Raw genomic sequence first — 16,845 nt, forward strand, 5'->3', positions numbered from 1 at the left:
AGGAAACTCAGGAAGACAATAATACGGAATAAACACACAACATTCAAGCCAAATACAAGGAAGCTGAGTCTACGGTGAGTTGAAACAAGAAGGCAGACCAAAGTAAAACAATATGAGTCATTCCAAGTAAATTGGAATAAAGGCCATAAAACAGGCAAAATCACAGATAAGGAAAAAGAGAGGAAAAGTAGGGATAAATTAATTAATCAAATCAATAAATGACAATAAGAAGTAGACATCACATCAGAGGATTTACAAACAGATAAAAAGATTAAGAGCAGTAAAAAGAATACAGGATAATAAATACATTAAAGATCAACAAATAAAAACAGTACAGGACAGTAAGAAAAAAGACATCACATGAGAGGCATTACATACAGATAAATAGACTAAGAGCAGCAGTTAAAGGAATAACAGGTCAATAAAAGTGAGTTTAAGAATATTTAATCTTTCCAGCTATCCCATGCTATAACACAATATATATAAAATATAATATATAATATAATATTATTAACATCAATATATCCTGCTTTATGACCATCACAACATATAAAGATAAACTTTGAATTAACCTCAATAATTACTGGTTCATTTGGTGTGTTTACTGGGTCTTGGTTTCTGTGATCCTGTCTCACCTCACTGGCACCTACCTCCTGGACTCCTAGCAACAACAGCCATGGCAACCGCCACAGCAACAGCCCCACATGATGCTGGAGAATGGAGATGCTCATAAGATGGAGGGAATATTCTTTGCTAGTGTGGAAAATGTTTACAGGATAACTTGAGGAGGTTTGTGTAAAAACATATACGCCAATATTTCAAATATTAAAATGTAAGATAATGACAATTTACAAAATGCTTCAAACTTAGTAAATGAACAGGCGAGGGAACAACAACAAGGAATCCAGGAATTAAGGAAACGTGATGTGACTTTACCTCTTCAGGCTGGTTAAGGCCCCGATGGAAGCCAGATCATCCAGACCTTTGGGTCTTACATCCCACAAACTGTCAGCTAATCAGGTAACACACATCTACACCATCTGCAGACCCAATGAGGTGGCTAAAATGTCCTGCCACATTTTATTCTGTGAGAGATGGGCTTATGTTCAATAAAAATCTGGAAAAAAGGCCAAAACATTCAACAACTGATTGATTTCTCTTCAATGCTGTACTCGCGCAACACAATAACATCATGTTTTGAGTTAAAATATCTTTATTTGGGAGCTTTCCCACGCAATTATTGACATATGTGACAAGGGATGCAGTCTTTGCACTACAGCAGGTGACAAACTTGAACACCAACATTTATAAGTCAAAGCAGCCACACCAACTACATTCAACAACAGCATGGAAGAGGGAGTCTCCAGATGCTTGATTTTGTGAGTTGTTGAGTTGGAAGAAACTTTATAAACCTCTGCCAATGAGATTTTGTTTTTGTCATTTGGGCCTGCTTGTAAACTCAGTGTACCTTATAGCCGCGTTTTAGGGGGCTGTTTGGGATTGAATAGGCATACAGCAGTCAAATGAAATGTGTCGCATTATTATTTTTGGGGGCGCAAAATATTCACAGAACGCAAAATAAAAATCAGAAATGTCACAGGACAAACAATCAAGTGAAACCCTAAAATATCCATAACTGATTTTGTGCTCATTTGAATAGGCACTAGTGAATGATAAGACAAAAGCTGCTTTCCCATTGTCGTCTTTTTCTTTTTTTCTCTCCAATCAGTTCTAAATCCACATTGCTACGTTTTGCATCTCATGTCATGCTGTGGGCCTGCACAGAAGTTGTTTTTGTCCATCACAATACATGCACCGGTCGTCTGGCGTCACACAGCAGCAGGGGGCAGCTCACCACATCCACCAACTGAACTGAACCAGGACGGCGCTGAGTTTCACTCGCTTCCTCAGCTGATGGATTAAAACCCGGCCTGACGTGCGGCTGAGCTCCGGCGCGTCTCCCAGCACCGGCACCGATATTCGAACATGGAACTGGAGAGCTTGAAGACGCACACTCAGTATGTGTTTTTACCTCTGAAAGTACAGGAGGATATGCTGTCAGTGTGCTGATACCGCACTACTGTCCGCCATGTGGAAGGCTGCCTACCGGACAACAGAATCCAGATAAATTAGATTATTGGATTGGCTGCACCAGATTATAGCTCTCCTGCCTCCTCGATGCTTCATAAGAAAACCACACCAATCTGATCATACTACACGAAAAACATAAAGGTAAGGTACTTTTTCTTTCTTGCCGCCTGTTTATGTTTTTACTTTGTAATTTATAGTGTCGTGTCATTGGTTATATTTCAGATGGTTGGACTCAGACAGGAACTATGCATGCCAAGTTGCGTTGCTGCTGACCAAGACAAACCGGTTAATACGTGTGGTAAAATGGTGGAATTATGATTTATTTGGTGAATAGAGTAGACTACAGAGGGTGACATATTCTGGAACTTGCCTCATTTGGTGTTTCCGCCAGGAGTGAGTGGCCTTTCAAGAGATGAGACGTCACCTTTACAAAGAAACAGCTCAAATAAGCTTCATTTTAACAAGATCAGCAGCAAAGCTACTTTAGTGCGCAATAAATCAACAAACAATCAAACAAACAAACACGCAGTAAAGCCCTTACACTGTTTCCTGTTTGAACTTTTTATTTCCTTACTGGTCAAAATGCAATATCAGTGTGTCAATTTGAAGTTTTTGCTGAGAGTCCATAATCACACAATTTGAAAAGCTTTTTGAATAGATTCCACTTGCTGAGAACCATCTCTCTGAAAGTCCAGTGCTTCTAAACCAACCTGTGGCTGAATGCCCTTTCAAAGGTTATTGAGTTTCAGTCGTGTTTGCCTGCAGGCAGTGAAAGTATGTTTGTCTGGAGGTGTGTAATCCACAGTAATCTAATGCAGATCTTTCAATCTTACTTTGAAGTCTCTGAAAGACATATTTCAAAGACAGATAAATAACATTATTGGTTGACTTGTGCTTCACTATACAGAAGGATGTCCAAACAGAAGACATCAAGCAAAGGGAAGCCGGCTTGTATGATAATTAATCACAGCACAAGGATCGTACTGAAGAGAACAGTGCACTCTCTACACATGGCATAATACCTCTTTAAATCTGAGCAAGCAGTTAGGTGTTGGTAGGTCTATACAATGTCATATATATTTGTAGTGTTTATATATTTCCAACGCAGTGATATAGGAGTGACACTTGGTATTGACTGATACACAAAGTTCAGGCTTATGAACTGGTGTATGGAAAGAAAAAGCAGTTAAAGTCTTTTATGCATTAAAGTGTGTTTACAGGTCTTGGGGAGTACTACTACTACTACTACAAATGTGATAAAAAAAGAAAAAATAGTGTAAAGCATTTTGCAGCTCCAGAGGAAGCTGCATGCTATCTGAAAAATTACCTCCAGTCAGGTCACTCATGTCTGGTTCCGCAGGATGGGACCAAAATGCAAGACACACAAACTGGCCGGTGAGAAACGAAAAGCGAGCTTTAGAATAAAGCTGTAAGTCCAGACCCTAGAAAATACAATGTTCAAGACACAAAGCTAAACAAAGTGCAAAGTATCAACCAAAAGCAAAGTACAACAGGATACAATAAAACCACAACTCAAACTATGACGGCTCAGTTGCATCGTGGGTAATCTAGGTGCCAGGTTTTTAAAAGCAATCCACCGGTCTACAGTGTTGGACTCATTATGGAAAGTAAAAAAAAAAAAAAGGATCAAAATCAACACAGCACAACACCTTTTTTAATTGTGCATAATCTTCCTCTTCAAAACCTGGCACCTACATTACCCACAATGCAACTGAGCCACTGAGTGACATCACTGGAGGCACTTTATCAGATTATATGCAGCTTCCTCTGGAGCCACAAAAGGTTTACCTTTTCCACGTATGCATTAGTACTCCCCAACACCTGCAATCAAACTTTGATAACTAAAAATGGTGGAGTTACCCTCTAACACCTGACCGCACCAGTGGCCAGCAGATGAAACAGTGGTGCTGCTGGGCAGGTTCGTGAGTTTGTGCAATGATGCAAAGTTTTGAAAAGAGCCATTCCTGAGGTTTCTTCAATGTTTTCCATGTGAAAGTTTTTAGTTTGCTGATCTGAAACAAGGATCTAAGGATAGAGTATGGTATGCTGTACAGATTGTGAAGCCCAGAGAGGCACATTTGTGATTTGTTGATATTAGGCATTATGAATAGAATCGACTTGACTAAAAAAAAACCTTAGAGGCAGCAGTCTCCTGTCTATGGAATGCCTAAATGCTGCACCAAATAAGGCCTTATCACAACCATTGCAGGCATGTTTAAAGTAGGTCTGTGTTGTCCACCAAACGGAATGAGGTACGATGAATCTGCAGCATGATGTAACATTCACTTGTATAAAGCACAGTGCAGGCTGAACAGCCTCACCTAAGAGACAGATTGGATGGTCCTTATTTTTATCTTGAAGAGTCTTTTGCTCAGTTATTTGCTGATCATTAATGTTTTCCCTCAAAACTTCTACTGATGCTAGTTTTTTCTTACGCAAAACCAATCAACGCCAAAGCGCTACACATTGAATTATGTACAAAGACTGGATAAGAAAGGCAAGGAAAGACTGCAGTGAGAGAGGCAAAATGCACGACACACACCACTACATCTGTAGCTGGACAATATTCCTTTAACCGATTGAAACCGATCAAAAATCATTCTGATTAGAGATTTCATCTTAACTGTTTACATGGACACTAAATAAAGTGATCTGATAAGATCAGGATATAACTTTTATCACATGCACAACGTGGTTCTGGTGTGAAGCATCTAATCTGACAAGAAGAAGAATAGAAGAAGAATAAGAAGCTCTTATTCATTCATTCATTCATTCATTCATTCGCTCTGTCTGCCTTTGCCATTTTCAAAATGGACCGAATATTTGTGTTTCTGGTTCAGCTGATCCCAGTTCTGTTCATGTTTTCAAAAACTTGTTTGAATAATTTCTCCTCCTCACTGAGAAAAAGGAAAAAAGGAAAAAAGGGGGAGGGAGGTGGAAGTGGATGTTTGGGGACAGTAGACTGGTAGACTAGACAGTAGTCTATACGGCGTGTGGACTGGTAGCTGGAGAGGTGGCAGTTCACCTCCTGAGCACTGTCGAGGTGCCCTTTGAGCAAGGCATCACCTCATCTGACCCCATGTAAGACAGACAAGCACACAAACAATATATTTGTTCCTTTCAAACATAAACGATCCGATGAAGTGTTTACATGGTTATTTTACACTTATATTTTCCTCTTGAATGGATTATCAAAGCTTTACACCACCCTGGTTACAAGAGGCATGTTTATTCTGATTGGGCTATTATTGTAATTATTCGTGGACTATTACGATCCATGAATCAAATCAGCTATCAGCTGCGTTGATATTTAGTTATGTCACAGACCAGATATGAATGGATGGGAGTGCTTACGTCCGCCAAGTACAAAATGTTTTTGTATTGGTTAGTCTATGGTAGAAAAAGAGACATTTAGAGGTGAATGTGAATATCAAAATGGCCTGCTCTGCCTCCTCCCCTTGGTTCACACACAACACTGTGCATCACTGCTGTTGGGATAAAAGATGTGCAAGTATAAGCAGAAAAAGGGCACAGGGATAGCCAGCAAAGCAGGAATGCCCTATGACATTGTTTCCATGATCCTAGGATGAAAAGCAGTAGCTGGTGGGTTGAAAGTGGAGAAAAAGATGCAACAAATCACACCGAGGGGAAGATTGTGGCCACACACTGGTTCACTCTGGTAAGGAGATGGACAGATTGTGTTGTGTGGACTTAGACAGAGAGACGGAGAGTATAATCCCCTCTTGCAGGGAGGGGAGCAACAGGAAGGCAGGATAATGTCACCAGCAGAGAGACTTGCAGACCCTGCTCGGTGGCTATAAGTTGCCATGGTTGATAATCAGCTGACAGCCTATGTACTGTACCTCTAGTGTGTATGAGGTATGTTTCAGTCTCATTTATTCCTCTGACATTAACTCCTCTGATGGTAACTTGTTCGCTTTATTTTTTAAATGAGCAGTCGGAGCTCATGAAGAGGCCGAATTTGTTTTTGCAGCTGGCTGTAATTATCTTTACCTGTTGATGTGCACATTTATCATCTCTTCACAATATCATAACATGTGAGGACTGCCCGGACTGAGATCAATTTAATCTAAACCAAAATAATTATCCAACTCTCCATTTGTTCATGAATATGACTCAAGGAGCAAACTCAGTTAAAAAAAAATAAATAAAAAATAACATCAATTTATTACTGTTTGTTGTTTGTTGGTTCTGACAGACAGTATGGCAGCGTGTCCCGCTGCAGAATGGTCACATGGTGGACAGCTTTAACCCAGGGAGCTATTACTGTCCCCGTCTATTAATACCACCACAGTCTGCACTGCTGAGGGAGGATGCTGCTCCGTTACGTCTGACAGAAAGTCTCAAGGGTTTGAGTTGTAATTAGATGCCAGATTGTAGAGGCTCGTTTGACTTGTTTACCTCTTTGAACGGCACCCAGATGCTCATTTGATGTTGAGATTTCAAGTTGTTCTGCAGATCAGTAAGAATAATTACATGTTATATATATATATATATATATATATATATATATATATATATATATATATATATATATATATATATATATATTTAATGGCATGATGTAATACAGCAATAGAGCAATAATAGAGTGATTGGGGGTAGATGCTCTTACGGATATTTAGGAGAACATTTGATAATGATGTTAGAGATATTCTTTTTTTTAAATAAGTGCATACAGTACACATAATCGTTCATCTTTTAGGTCTTAGAATTAAAATCTCACCAGTTGTGTGATCAAAGAATTACGATGAAGATATGCACAATATGAATTTTTAAATTGGCCAGATTCCATCATCTGGTGAATGTTTTGAGTATTTATGAACACGCACAAATTAAGTCTATAGAGTTTTTTGCTGATGTGTTTTTTAATATCTGCCTTTCTCAAATGTTGTATGGTTTACATGGTGTGTGTTTTTTTTAATATAATGTTTTCAGACATCACAAGTAGTAAATACATTGATTTTTATGTTTTCATGTTTAAGCAGTGGCTCATAAATACAGACCTTTGAAATATCAGTTAGTGGACTCCAATAGACAATAAATATATTGGAGGATGGTGATGTATTCAAAGAGATTCAAAGTTAGTAATAACTAGAAAAAAATCTCAGATCAAGGCAGTGCTGAGCAAATATGAGTCAAGATCCCGTTATAGCCTGTTTCTCACTTGAGATGTTTTCAGGACTGTATTTGAGTGCAGCCTTTAGCCATAAAAACAAGACATTTTATGATTATGTGTTTAACTTTGAATTGGAAATCCGCACACTCACACGACACTCTCACACGAGGCTGTGTTGATCAACCATGAATTAAGTTTCTGTTACTGCGCAGTCCATTTTTCTCGCCCCACACATTTCTTTAGAAACATATTTCAGTGTACTTTTTGACTGTGAGATGAGAAAGTTTCTTACCAGGCTGCCACGTTAACACAACAGGCGCAGGGAAGAGAGACTCACACTTGAAAACAGAGATCAGAGGAGCTCAGATCTCAGCATATTCAGAGTGTGACATCATTCTCTGCTCTGGATGCCATCTCTTTAGCAAATCATTGTTTGCTGCTATGTTCAAAATCTCATACAAGTAATTTTTATGTAAACTTCAAGAACTTGCCTGTAAACATGGTTGCTTTTCTAATCTATGTGCCTTTGAGTTTCTGTGACCTTTTTTCACTCACATGTGCATGTATGTGCTGATTTATGGATGTTTTGTATTCCCTACAGACTGGCAGCCATGCTGACCAGCTTTATGGAGGGTCTTCTCTGCTGCCTGAGCTCAAAGTCAGCCAACGTTGTGGTTCCTGTAGAAACCTCAGAACCAGCTGATGGCTACGAGTTTGTGGAGGTAAAACCAGGCCGCGTCCTGCGGGTTCGACACATCATCCCTGACAGGCCGGTGCTGGAGGAGCCCACCGGGCAGGGTGGGAGTGTCAGCTGCAAACGAAAGATCACAGTATATCGTAACGGGCAGCTATTCATTGAGAACTTGGGAGACAGGGCGAGTGCAGAGCTGAAAAACTGCCAAAATGGGGATACAGAGCCCAACAGCACCGTGGAGGTTGAACTGACAGACTGTGGTAACTCCTCACCGCCCGTCAGCATCCCAGAGTCCAGGCGGGAGTCTGCCGCGGCTGGAAAAGACGAGGCAGCTGAAGCAGGAGGAGAGGCACCGGCTGCCGGACAGACTGACCAGTCGCAGCAGCCCAGGAAGCGCAGGCGGAGACCCAAGCGCACTGTGGTGATCGACTGTGAGAGGAAGATAACAGCCTGTAAAGGGACCCATCAAGACGTGGCTCTGTTCTTCATCCATGGAGTGGGAGGCTCATTGGACATCTGGGGAAGCCAGTTGGATTTCTTCTCCAGGCTGGGCTATGAGGTGGTTGCTGTGGACCTGGCGGGTCATGGAGCCAGCTCAGCGCCACAGATAGCTGCGGCGTACACTTTCTACGCTCTGGCTGAGGATATGAGACTTATCTTCAAGAGATATGCACGCAAGAGGAATATTCTCATAGGACATTCTTATGGGTAAATTTATGAACACAACACACAGATGACCAGCTTTTTGAGCTTAATATGATTTTGTATATAATTTCTCAAAGTCAAACTGTTTAGAAATAGACATAACACAATCCCCTTCTTACAAATTAAAAGTTAAATTCACAAGCATTAAAATGCAACTTCAGTACATTCAGGGGTTTTGCCATCACAGCTGTACTTGATCTGGGATGACAGTACGTTCTGGTAGATAATGTTAATTTGAACTGGCTAACTTAAAATACTGTAGATATTAATATGGAACTGATATATTTCAGCAATTTTACCATCTTATTGCAGCTGTCACTTGTAGCCACACTGATTTATTTTGTAAAAGTTACATTGCGTTGCACAGGTATTTTGGCAGTTGTTCGGATAAAACAAAGAATCTGTGGAAATGTAGGTTCTGGGAGATAATGATGGATATTTTTCACACACTTTTGAAATTATATTATCCTGGAGAATGTTATGATTAATGTGATAAGTCATTGACAGATGTGCTACTTACTGTGCTGACACGCTCGTTTATTTCTGTAGCAGCTGTTCAGTATTATGGTGCGCCGTAATGGTGCTTTGATTTGTTCTGAAGAATAAGCAGTGTTGGGAAGATTACTTTGGAAATGTAGTTGGTTACAATTACAAGTTACCCTGTTGAAAATGTAATAGTAGTGTAACTATTTCAATTACTTTCTCAAAGTAATGTAACTAATTACATTTGATTACATTATGATTACTTTTCTTTATTTTGAATGAAATCTCTCAACTGCTAACCATTTTCACATTTTAAGACCTATAGTGTGATTAACCTTTCAGTTCAAAGGTTTAACCATATATTATGAGTCTGACCTTTGGCCTGTACTGCGAAGGAGGCTCACTTCCTCACTAAACGGAGCGACAACGGGCTGATTTCAGCCAAGAGGAGCAGGTTGTTTTAATGGAGAGAGTATGAGCGATACAAAAAAGCCAGATCACAGCCTGAAGCAACAGTGTTGCTGCAAATATGACAAGAGGAGGCTGATTTTAATTTCTGACAGCTCTACATTGAGCTGCTTTTAAATATGAAGCTTTAGAGCAACAACAACTGTTGTGTTAAACTGTGTTTTATATTGTTTTCATATATTTCACTGATCGCAATTATAAAATGCCAGTGTGTGTTTTATTGAAAGCGAGGCTGGGTGTGCGTGTGAAAAAAGGTTACAGTGGGTTTTTTAGGTGCTGTAGCTACAAGCAAATCTCATGTTGTCTCTGTACAAAGACCTTTTTAAATGTGAGAAAACAGAGTAGACTACTCAAGATTTGCGTTTGGGCAACAGGCGAAACAATTAATTTATTCATGGCCACATTAAGTTAAATTATCTGTCCTGCTGCGAGCGCACAACTTCTTTAAGTGGTGACTGACTGTATATAAAAGTAAATAGGCTATAGCCTAATAAATGACCTCCTGACACGAGTCGGATCATCAGCTGAGCAGCGTATCCCCTCAGCTGAACATCTGTAGGCGGAGACGCTCAGAGAGAAAGTAAACAGCAGCGGATCAGCGCGATCTCTCCCTCCGTACAAATGCTCCGTTCTGATCCAGCTCCACTGGACTTTCAAAGTAAAGGTGACGCCAGCTGTGAATGAAACATAATAGAAATAGTGAAACAGCGGCGCTTTTATAGCCGATTTTATGATTAAACTCTGAACAGAACCTGGTCGGGGCCAGGTTATGAGCTAAGCACAAGTTACCATGGTGATCTAGCCGGGTTAAAAGAGAGCCACTTCTGTAATACAGGGAAGCCTGGCTTCTGTCTGTATGAAGTGTTTTTTGTATTTCCAGCCCAGGAACATCATGTGTGCCGCAGACACTGTTGCTGCTGAGTCTGACTGCCGCCGTGCGGTTTGTCGGTTGAGTCGAATGGCACATGACCAGACAGAGCCAATCACAAGCGTCAGTTTTGGCAGGAGGATGTTGATATGAAAATAACTAAAAACAAACATGAATCCAGGGGGGCGAAAAACTATTTGATAAATCCGAGCTTTTGCGGGGATTTTTCAAATGTAACTTAAGTTGTAATCATTGAAATTTCCAAAAGCAACTGTAATTTAATTACATATTTTCTCACAGTAATGTAACGGATTACAATTACGTACATTTTGTAATTAAATTACGTAACGTCGTTACATGTAATTCGTTACTCCCCAACACTGAGAATAAGTGTACGGCTGAAGCTAATCCGTCCCTTGTTTTCTCAATGAATCGATCACTATAGAATGTCTGAAAATTGAGAAAAATGTTAAACATTGATTAATAGTCGCTACTATAAAAAAAAGTCTATGTTTTAAAATACCTAACTCGTGATAAAATGTCAGAATTGTCACTCTCACCACACTGTCCAGAGTTATTCTGGCGAAAAGGTTACTAACACAAACTAAACAGCACAGTTACTGGTTGTTTCAGCCTGTCCTGTAACCAGCCATCTGCTCTCATTGCCTAGTGTGTCGTTCTGTACCTTCCTGGCCCACGAGTTTCCGGAACAGATCCACAAGATGGTGATGATCAACGGAGGTGGTCCCACCGCTCTGGAGCCGAGTCTCTGCTCCATCTTCAACCTGCCCACCTGTGTGCTTCACTGCCTCTCCCCGCTGCTGGCGTGGAGCTTCCTCAAGTAAGACAGAGAGCAACACAACAGTAACAGACACGAGAGTGATCTGTCGACAGTTGACTGTAAAATGACAAACCTCCCTCGAGGCAAATTTTTCCAGCCCATATGAATTACTGTGCATGTTTTCCATAAAAACATTGTCAGTACTGTTTGCTATTTCATGTGCAGGGTCTGGTCCCAGACACACCAAACCAACATCAAATAATTATGGTGACACAAATGTTGCGCTCCCTCATGTGGCCTGTCCAAGCTTCACTTGAACACATCACCATGACTACAGCAGCATCCAGCTAGCTTGTATGATCTGCTCCTGTGTGATAGGAAACAGCTCTCCATACCACCAGGCGTGATGCATTCATCATTCATCACTCAGGACTTTTGGATACACAAGCTATTGTTATGATTAAGCAGCGTTTTTTCCACACCATAAGTGACAACATAATATAGCCACTTCTAATTGAGGAGACGTCTGATAAAAAGATGCATGGAGGCATGGGTGAACATAAGGCAGTAACTCATTTGCAATGATCTTGCTTAGCTGGATAGCCAATCAGGGTTATTTCTCTCAAGGACAGACTTCATCAAAGCTGTCGACAGTGGCCGAATAGTGCCAACGTTGCGGGATAAACTGCAACAACCAGGGCCACAGAAGCTCAGCGGCAGCCCTGACGTTGGTGTGATCCTAACCTCTCAAACGTACACTGCAGCTTTTATCAAAGAAACAAGAACTGAGATACTCAAATATTTATTTAGCTTGCTATGTTCTTATGAGATATTTATGCTAATTCTACCTTCATGTGGCATTGCGTGTGTTCAGTTCACCCACGGTTTGATGTCAGCCGAATCCTATTGTTTTTAAGCCCTTGGTAATTCAGGTAAATCTGCCCCGCTCTGCTCCCTACAGGGCTGGCTTTGCGCAGCAGGGTGCCAAGGAGAAGCAGCTGCTGAAAGACAACAATGCCTTCAACGTGTCGTCCTTTGTGCTGCGCGCCATGATGAGTGGGCAGTACTGGCCCGAGGGGGACGAGGTCTACCACGCTGAACTCACAGTGCCCATCCTGCTGGTTCACGGCATGCACGACAAGTTTGTTCCGGTGGAGGAGGACCAGCGCATGGCAGAGGTGAGAGGAGGCCTGGATTCAAACTGGGGAACTGTCACTACCAAACACACTTTTGTCACAGTGTTTACAACAGCAGGAAGACAGAATTACTGACTACCTGGTGAACATAGTGGAGCCTTTAGCTGATAAAGAACCAGATGTTTCCTTTAGAAGTTGGTGGAGACCAAAACTGAGCTAAAAGGAGAGCGATTGGATGTGGAAATGGGCAAATGTTTGCTCACAAGTTCACCGTTTATCAATGTTGAGTTTACAGTTTGTTAGTGCAGCCACCAAGTAGCCAACATTATTGCAGGATTAAGCTGTGCATTAGTCAACAATGGCCAACAGAGGAAGCGGCATGTAATCTGATAAATTGCCTCCAGTGATGTCACTCAGACCAAGGTTGCCTTGTGGGTAATGAAGGCACCAGGTTTTGAAAAGGAAGAAGAATGTGTGGAATAAAAAAGATGATAGCTCAGGTTCTGCTGGGTTGATTTGTTTTTAAACTGTCCATGAATATAACGGTGTTATCAGAGGACCATGTTAGACCGGCAGACTAGTTTTCAAATCCTCCTTCCCACATTACCCACAATGCAACTTAGCCACAGAGTGACATCACCGGAGGCAATTTATCAGATTACAAGCAGCTTCCTCTGGAATCACAAAAGGCTAATTAGAAGGACACCAAAAGTGAACAAATTTGTATGTGTAAAATTGGTGGAGTTACCCTTTAAGAGGTTTTAACTACCTGAGCTTTAGGGACTGTCGTGTAGAAATTAAATGAGAAGACTGTATCATTCCCTTCAGTCAATCAACTGTGTAGCATTGTCTACCTCACGCCAAAACTGATCACTGAGAAACGTGTGTGCTATGACTCAGAGGTCTGAAACAGGCCGCTGCTTTGGCACAGAATGGTCATTGATGCTGTTTTGATGATGATTCAATTTTTTTTTTTTGCTTTTAACTCTCTGTAGATCCTCCTAATGGGCTTCCTGAAGGTCCTGCAGGACGGTAGTCACATGATCATGATGGAGTGTCCTGAGGCTGTCAACACACTCCTGCATGAGTTCTTCCTCTGGGAACCGGCCGCACCTCCGCCGCCAAAGAAAGAGAACAAAACACGTCCAGAGACGGCCAAGGCCCAATCTGACAACACCAAGGCTACACCTGACCCCTCCCAGGTCCGACCTGCGACTGCTAGGCAAACTTCATCAAACGGTGGTGCAGGGGAGAAGGCAAACAGCAAGGACAAGAAATGACTGAAGATTAATGCTGCTGCTTCCAGTGGTTGTCACAGTATGTCATGGATGATGTCGCACTTTATGGGTCCTAATAATCTGCGCCGGTTTCAGCTGTTGAACCTGATGCTGAGCCAAAAGAACCACTTTATCTGAAATGGTCCAGTTACAGGCTGGACAAGAGAAAGTGCGACACGATACAGGGCATTCACAAATGATTCCAGGTCTGTCAGCTACTGAGCTGAAGGACAGAGGAGCTGTCCCTGTCCACATCATAGAGCTGTGGAAGATACAGCTGTGCCTTTAAGTGGAGGTTGACGACGAAGCCAGGGTAGAAGGAGCACTGACGGTAAGGACAAAGTGGATAATGGAAAGATTCTCGAGCAGAAAAAGTGATAACTTATGACTTTTGCGGACAAATCTATGTGTCACCTGCTGTACTGTAAGCGGCATATTAGAAAGGGTAGCTCTTGATTGCCTGGTTGGACCTTTGACATTCCTTGAATGTGGAGAAGAAAAGCAAAAGAAATGGTTTGCATGAAACATGCTCCTGGTTGTGTTACGCTGCCCTACTTAAAACGACAGCAGAGTCTAAACCTTAGAGAAAATAGCTACATGCTACATTTTCCAGACATGTGAGGTAGGTATTGATGTATCTATGTATATATCAGGAGATGTTTGTAGCTTGATTTATTTTAATTTTTTTTACATACATTTCAAATCTTACCTCTTGTAGAGGTGAGAAGACATTTTCTTGATTTAAATGTGCATTTGGTATTTTAGCCATTTTCTTCATTCTTCGGCACCTCCGAGAGGTGATCCAAGTGATTATCTTGGCCCAATGCATCAGAGGTTTGGATGCGTAGAAGTAGCCTTACCTAGTTATGCTGCTTCTGGTATTTCAGAAAAATGTGGTTTATGAGTGAGTGAGTTGTGACTTGTGATGCTGAACAAGCAAAGAAGGATCAAGTGCTGATGGAAGCAGAAGTGAAAGTTAGTTTGCTGCTTCTTGAAATTCAGGGAAATGTGTGTTCAGTCAAGTGTGTCTGCTTAATCTAGAAATAGCTGAGGCTCAGCAATGAATCATAACCTCGTATGGGAAGAACGGGCCAAAGGTTTTGCACAAATTTCATGTACATAATGAGATGTTAAATCAATAGTAAAGAGCTGCAACTGATGATTATTTTCATTGTTGATCGATCTGTTGATCATTTTCTCGGTTAAACAATTGTGTTTGAGACACGAAATGTCAGAAAATGGTAAAAATGTCGATCAGGATTTCTAAAACCTCAAGTTGACGTCCTCAAATGTCTTGTTTTGTCCACAACCCAAAGATATTCAGTGTACTGTCATAGAGTAGTGGATAAAAAAAAAAAAAAAACAGAAAATATTCACATCTAAAGTTGCACTGTGTAGTTTTGGAGAATACATTTTAATCAGAAGAGATTTGCCTAAACTAAAAAACAAACTGACCTGAAGACTGAAGAGCAACACAGTTTCAATGTTTATATGTGGCGGACCCTGCCATGTTTCTAGCTTCAAACAGTGTTCTGGGACCTTATTTTCCTCTGAGAACAGCTTGTTTATTCAGTTATGTAAAAAAGAAATATTTCTGAGTTTGTATTATTACTTCATTAATATTGTAAATGTTCAAATTCTGAGTTTTAATCTCTTCTCCAAAACTACATAGTGCCCCTTTAAGAAGCTTGAATAGGGTAATTTTGACTTTTTTTTTCTCAAAAATAACTTGAACCGATTAATCATTTTTTAAAATAGTTGACAGATTAATTTATTAATTGATCAATCATGTATTTACTACACTAAATGTCATGTTTGATGTCACTTGAAAAGAAGAAATTTTGCAATGTAGCCATTTACTGCAGCATCTTTAAGAATTGAAACTGAAAGCTATGACTCAAAGACATTGATGTACGATGATATTATTGACCTGCATGCGTATTGGAAAGCACTTGTCTGAATGGTTGCTCTGTTTCCTGCAACAAAAGCAGCATGTGTGCAGCTGCTGAATATTTCATAATTCTTTTATAAACTGAGCTAGAATTAATTCGTTGTTCACTAAATATTTGGCACTTTTTCTCTCACCAAAACGATGCTATCCTGCAATGTTGCTGATTTTTTTTTATTATGTCATATAGATGTTATGTATGTAAGCACAAAAGCTGTTTTTTGAATTGTCTCCAAGTATTGTTGAGTCTTGCACATAAAAGCCGACAGTTAACTCAATTAACTCTTAATCTGAGCTGTAGCTCCACACACCAGACAGTCAGTATGAGGAAGCTGTTGAATCCTCTGTGGCTGATTTTTCTACAGTATTGTCTGTATGTCTTTACATCAGCCGACATGCTCAGATATGTCTAACGTTCACAAATCTTCTCTGTGCCTCCAACGCAGAAGTTTGATTTGTTAAAAGATGTGAAAGAAGCACAAACCTTCTCTCTGATCCTACAGTATGTGATGGTTTTTTATACATAGTTTATTCTTTTTTTTACACACTTTTGTTTGTGATGGGTATTTATAGAGTAGACTACAGAAACTGTAGCAGCTTGGATCAGTTTGTATTGATGGTTTACATGATCGTCCTAATTATGAAAATGGAGACTTTGTTTTGTCTGTTGTGTCTTAAAGTTTGTAACTGTTTGTAACTGCCTTTGACAATAACTACACAAACTGCTGATTTGAAAATGTTAAAAGATAAATTATTGTGAGTTTTCAACAGTTTGTCCTATATGTTATATACATCATACTATTTTAACTTGCAGACATTTTCAGTGACTTTTGTGCCTTGTTTTTGTGAAACATTTATTTAGAAACAGCTTCCTTGACATTCACAGAGTTATACACCCAACACAGCTGCCCGGTCGAACCACAGCTTATAAAGCAGTCTGGTGTATACTTCATCACTAATTTCCTAGGTGTTCAGCAGTGGCAGACTCAAGATGTTTGTGGGGCAGTGGTGAAAAAAAAAAAAAAAGGTGGGACCAGTTGTATACTCTTGGGAACCAAGGTTCATTAAGGCACTGGAAGGGCACCCTAGAGGTTTTATCTACCATAGGGGAATCCAAGAGGGCACTTTTGACATGTTTTTTTGGACATGGGGGTACTTTTGAACTGGAAAACTTGGAAGCCTTCATCGTCTTCTTTAAACTTTTGGGCACTGTTGCGCAACCTGCCACGGCTT

The 16,845-nt window shown here is 40.5% G+C and overlaps 1 protein-coding gene across 3 annotated transcripts; it reads left to right on the forward strand.

Annotated features, from left to right (window-relative positions):
* The first annotated feature begins 420 nt into the window (after positions 1-420).
* Positions 421-16,358, forward strand: abhd8b (abhydrolase domain containing 8b). Of its 3 annotated transcripts, XM_030432459.1 has the most exons (8): positions 421-789; positions 871-1,020; positions 1,730-2,232; positions 7,854-8,654; positions 11,141-11,311; positions 12,213-12,429; positions 13,383-13,714; positions 13,775-16,358. In XM_030432459.1, the coding sequence occupies exons 4-7, from the start codon at positions 7,864-7,866 to the stop codon at positions 13,665-13,667; spliced, it is 1,464 nt and encodes a 487-aa protein (XP_030288319.1). In that variant the 5' UTR covers positions 421-789; positions 871-1,020; positions 1,730-2,232; positions 7,854-7,863; the 3' UTR covers positions 13,668-13,714; positions 13,775-16,358. The 3 variants fall into 3 exon arrangements, with proteins under 3 accessions (XP_030288319.1, XP_030288317.1, XP_030288318.1); XM_030432457.1 differs by having other exon boundaries at positions 13,383-16,358; XM_030432458.1 differs by having other exon boundaries at positions 726-1,020; positions 13,383-16,358.
* Positions 16,359-16,845: the final 487 nt, after the last annotated feature.

Source organism: Sparus aurata, chromosome 11 (genome assembly GCF_900880675.1).
Source record: "Sparus aurata chromosome 11, fSpaAur1.1, whole genome shotgun sequence".
Classification (NCBI taxonomy): Eukaryota; Metazoa; Chordata; class Actinopteri; order Spariformes; family Sparidae; genus Sparus; species Sparus aurata.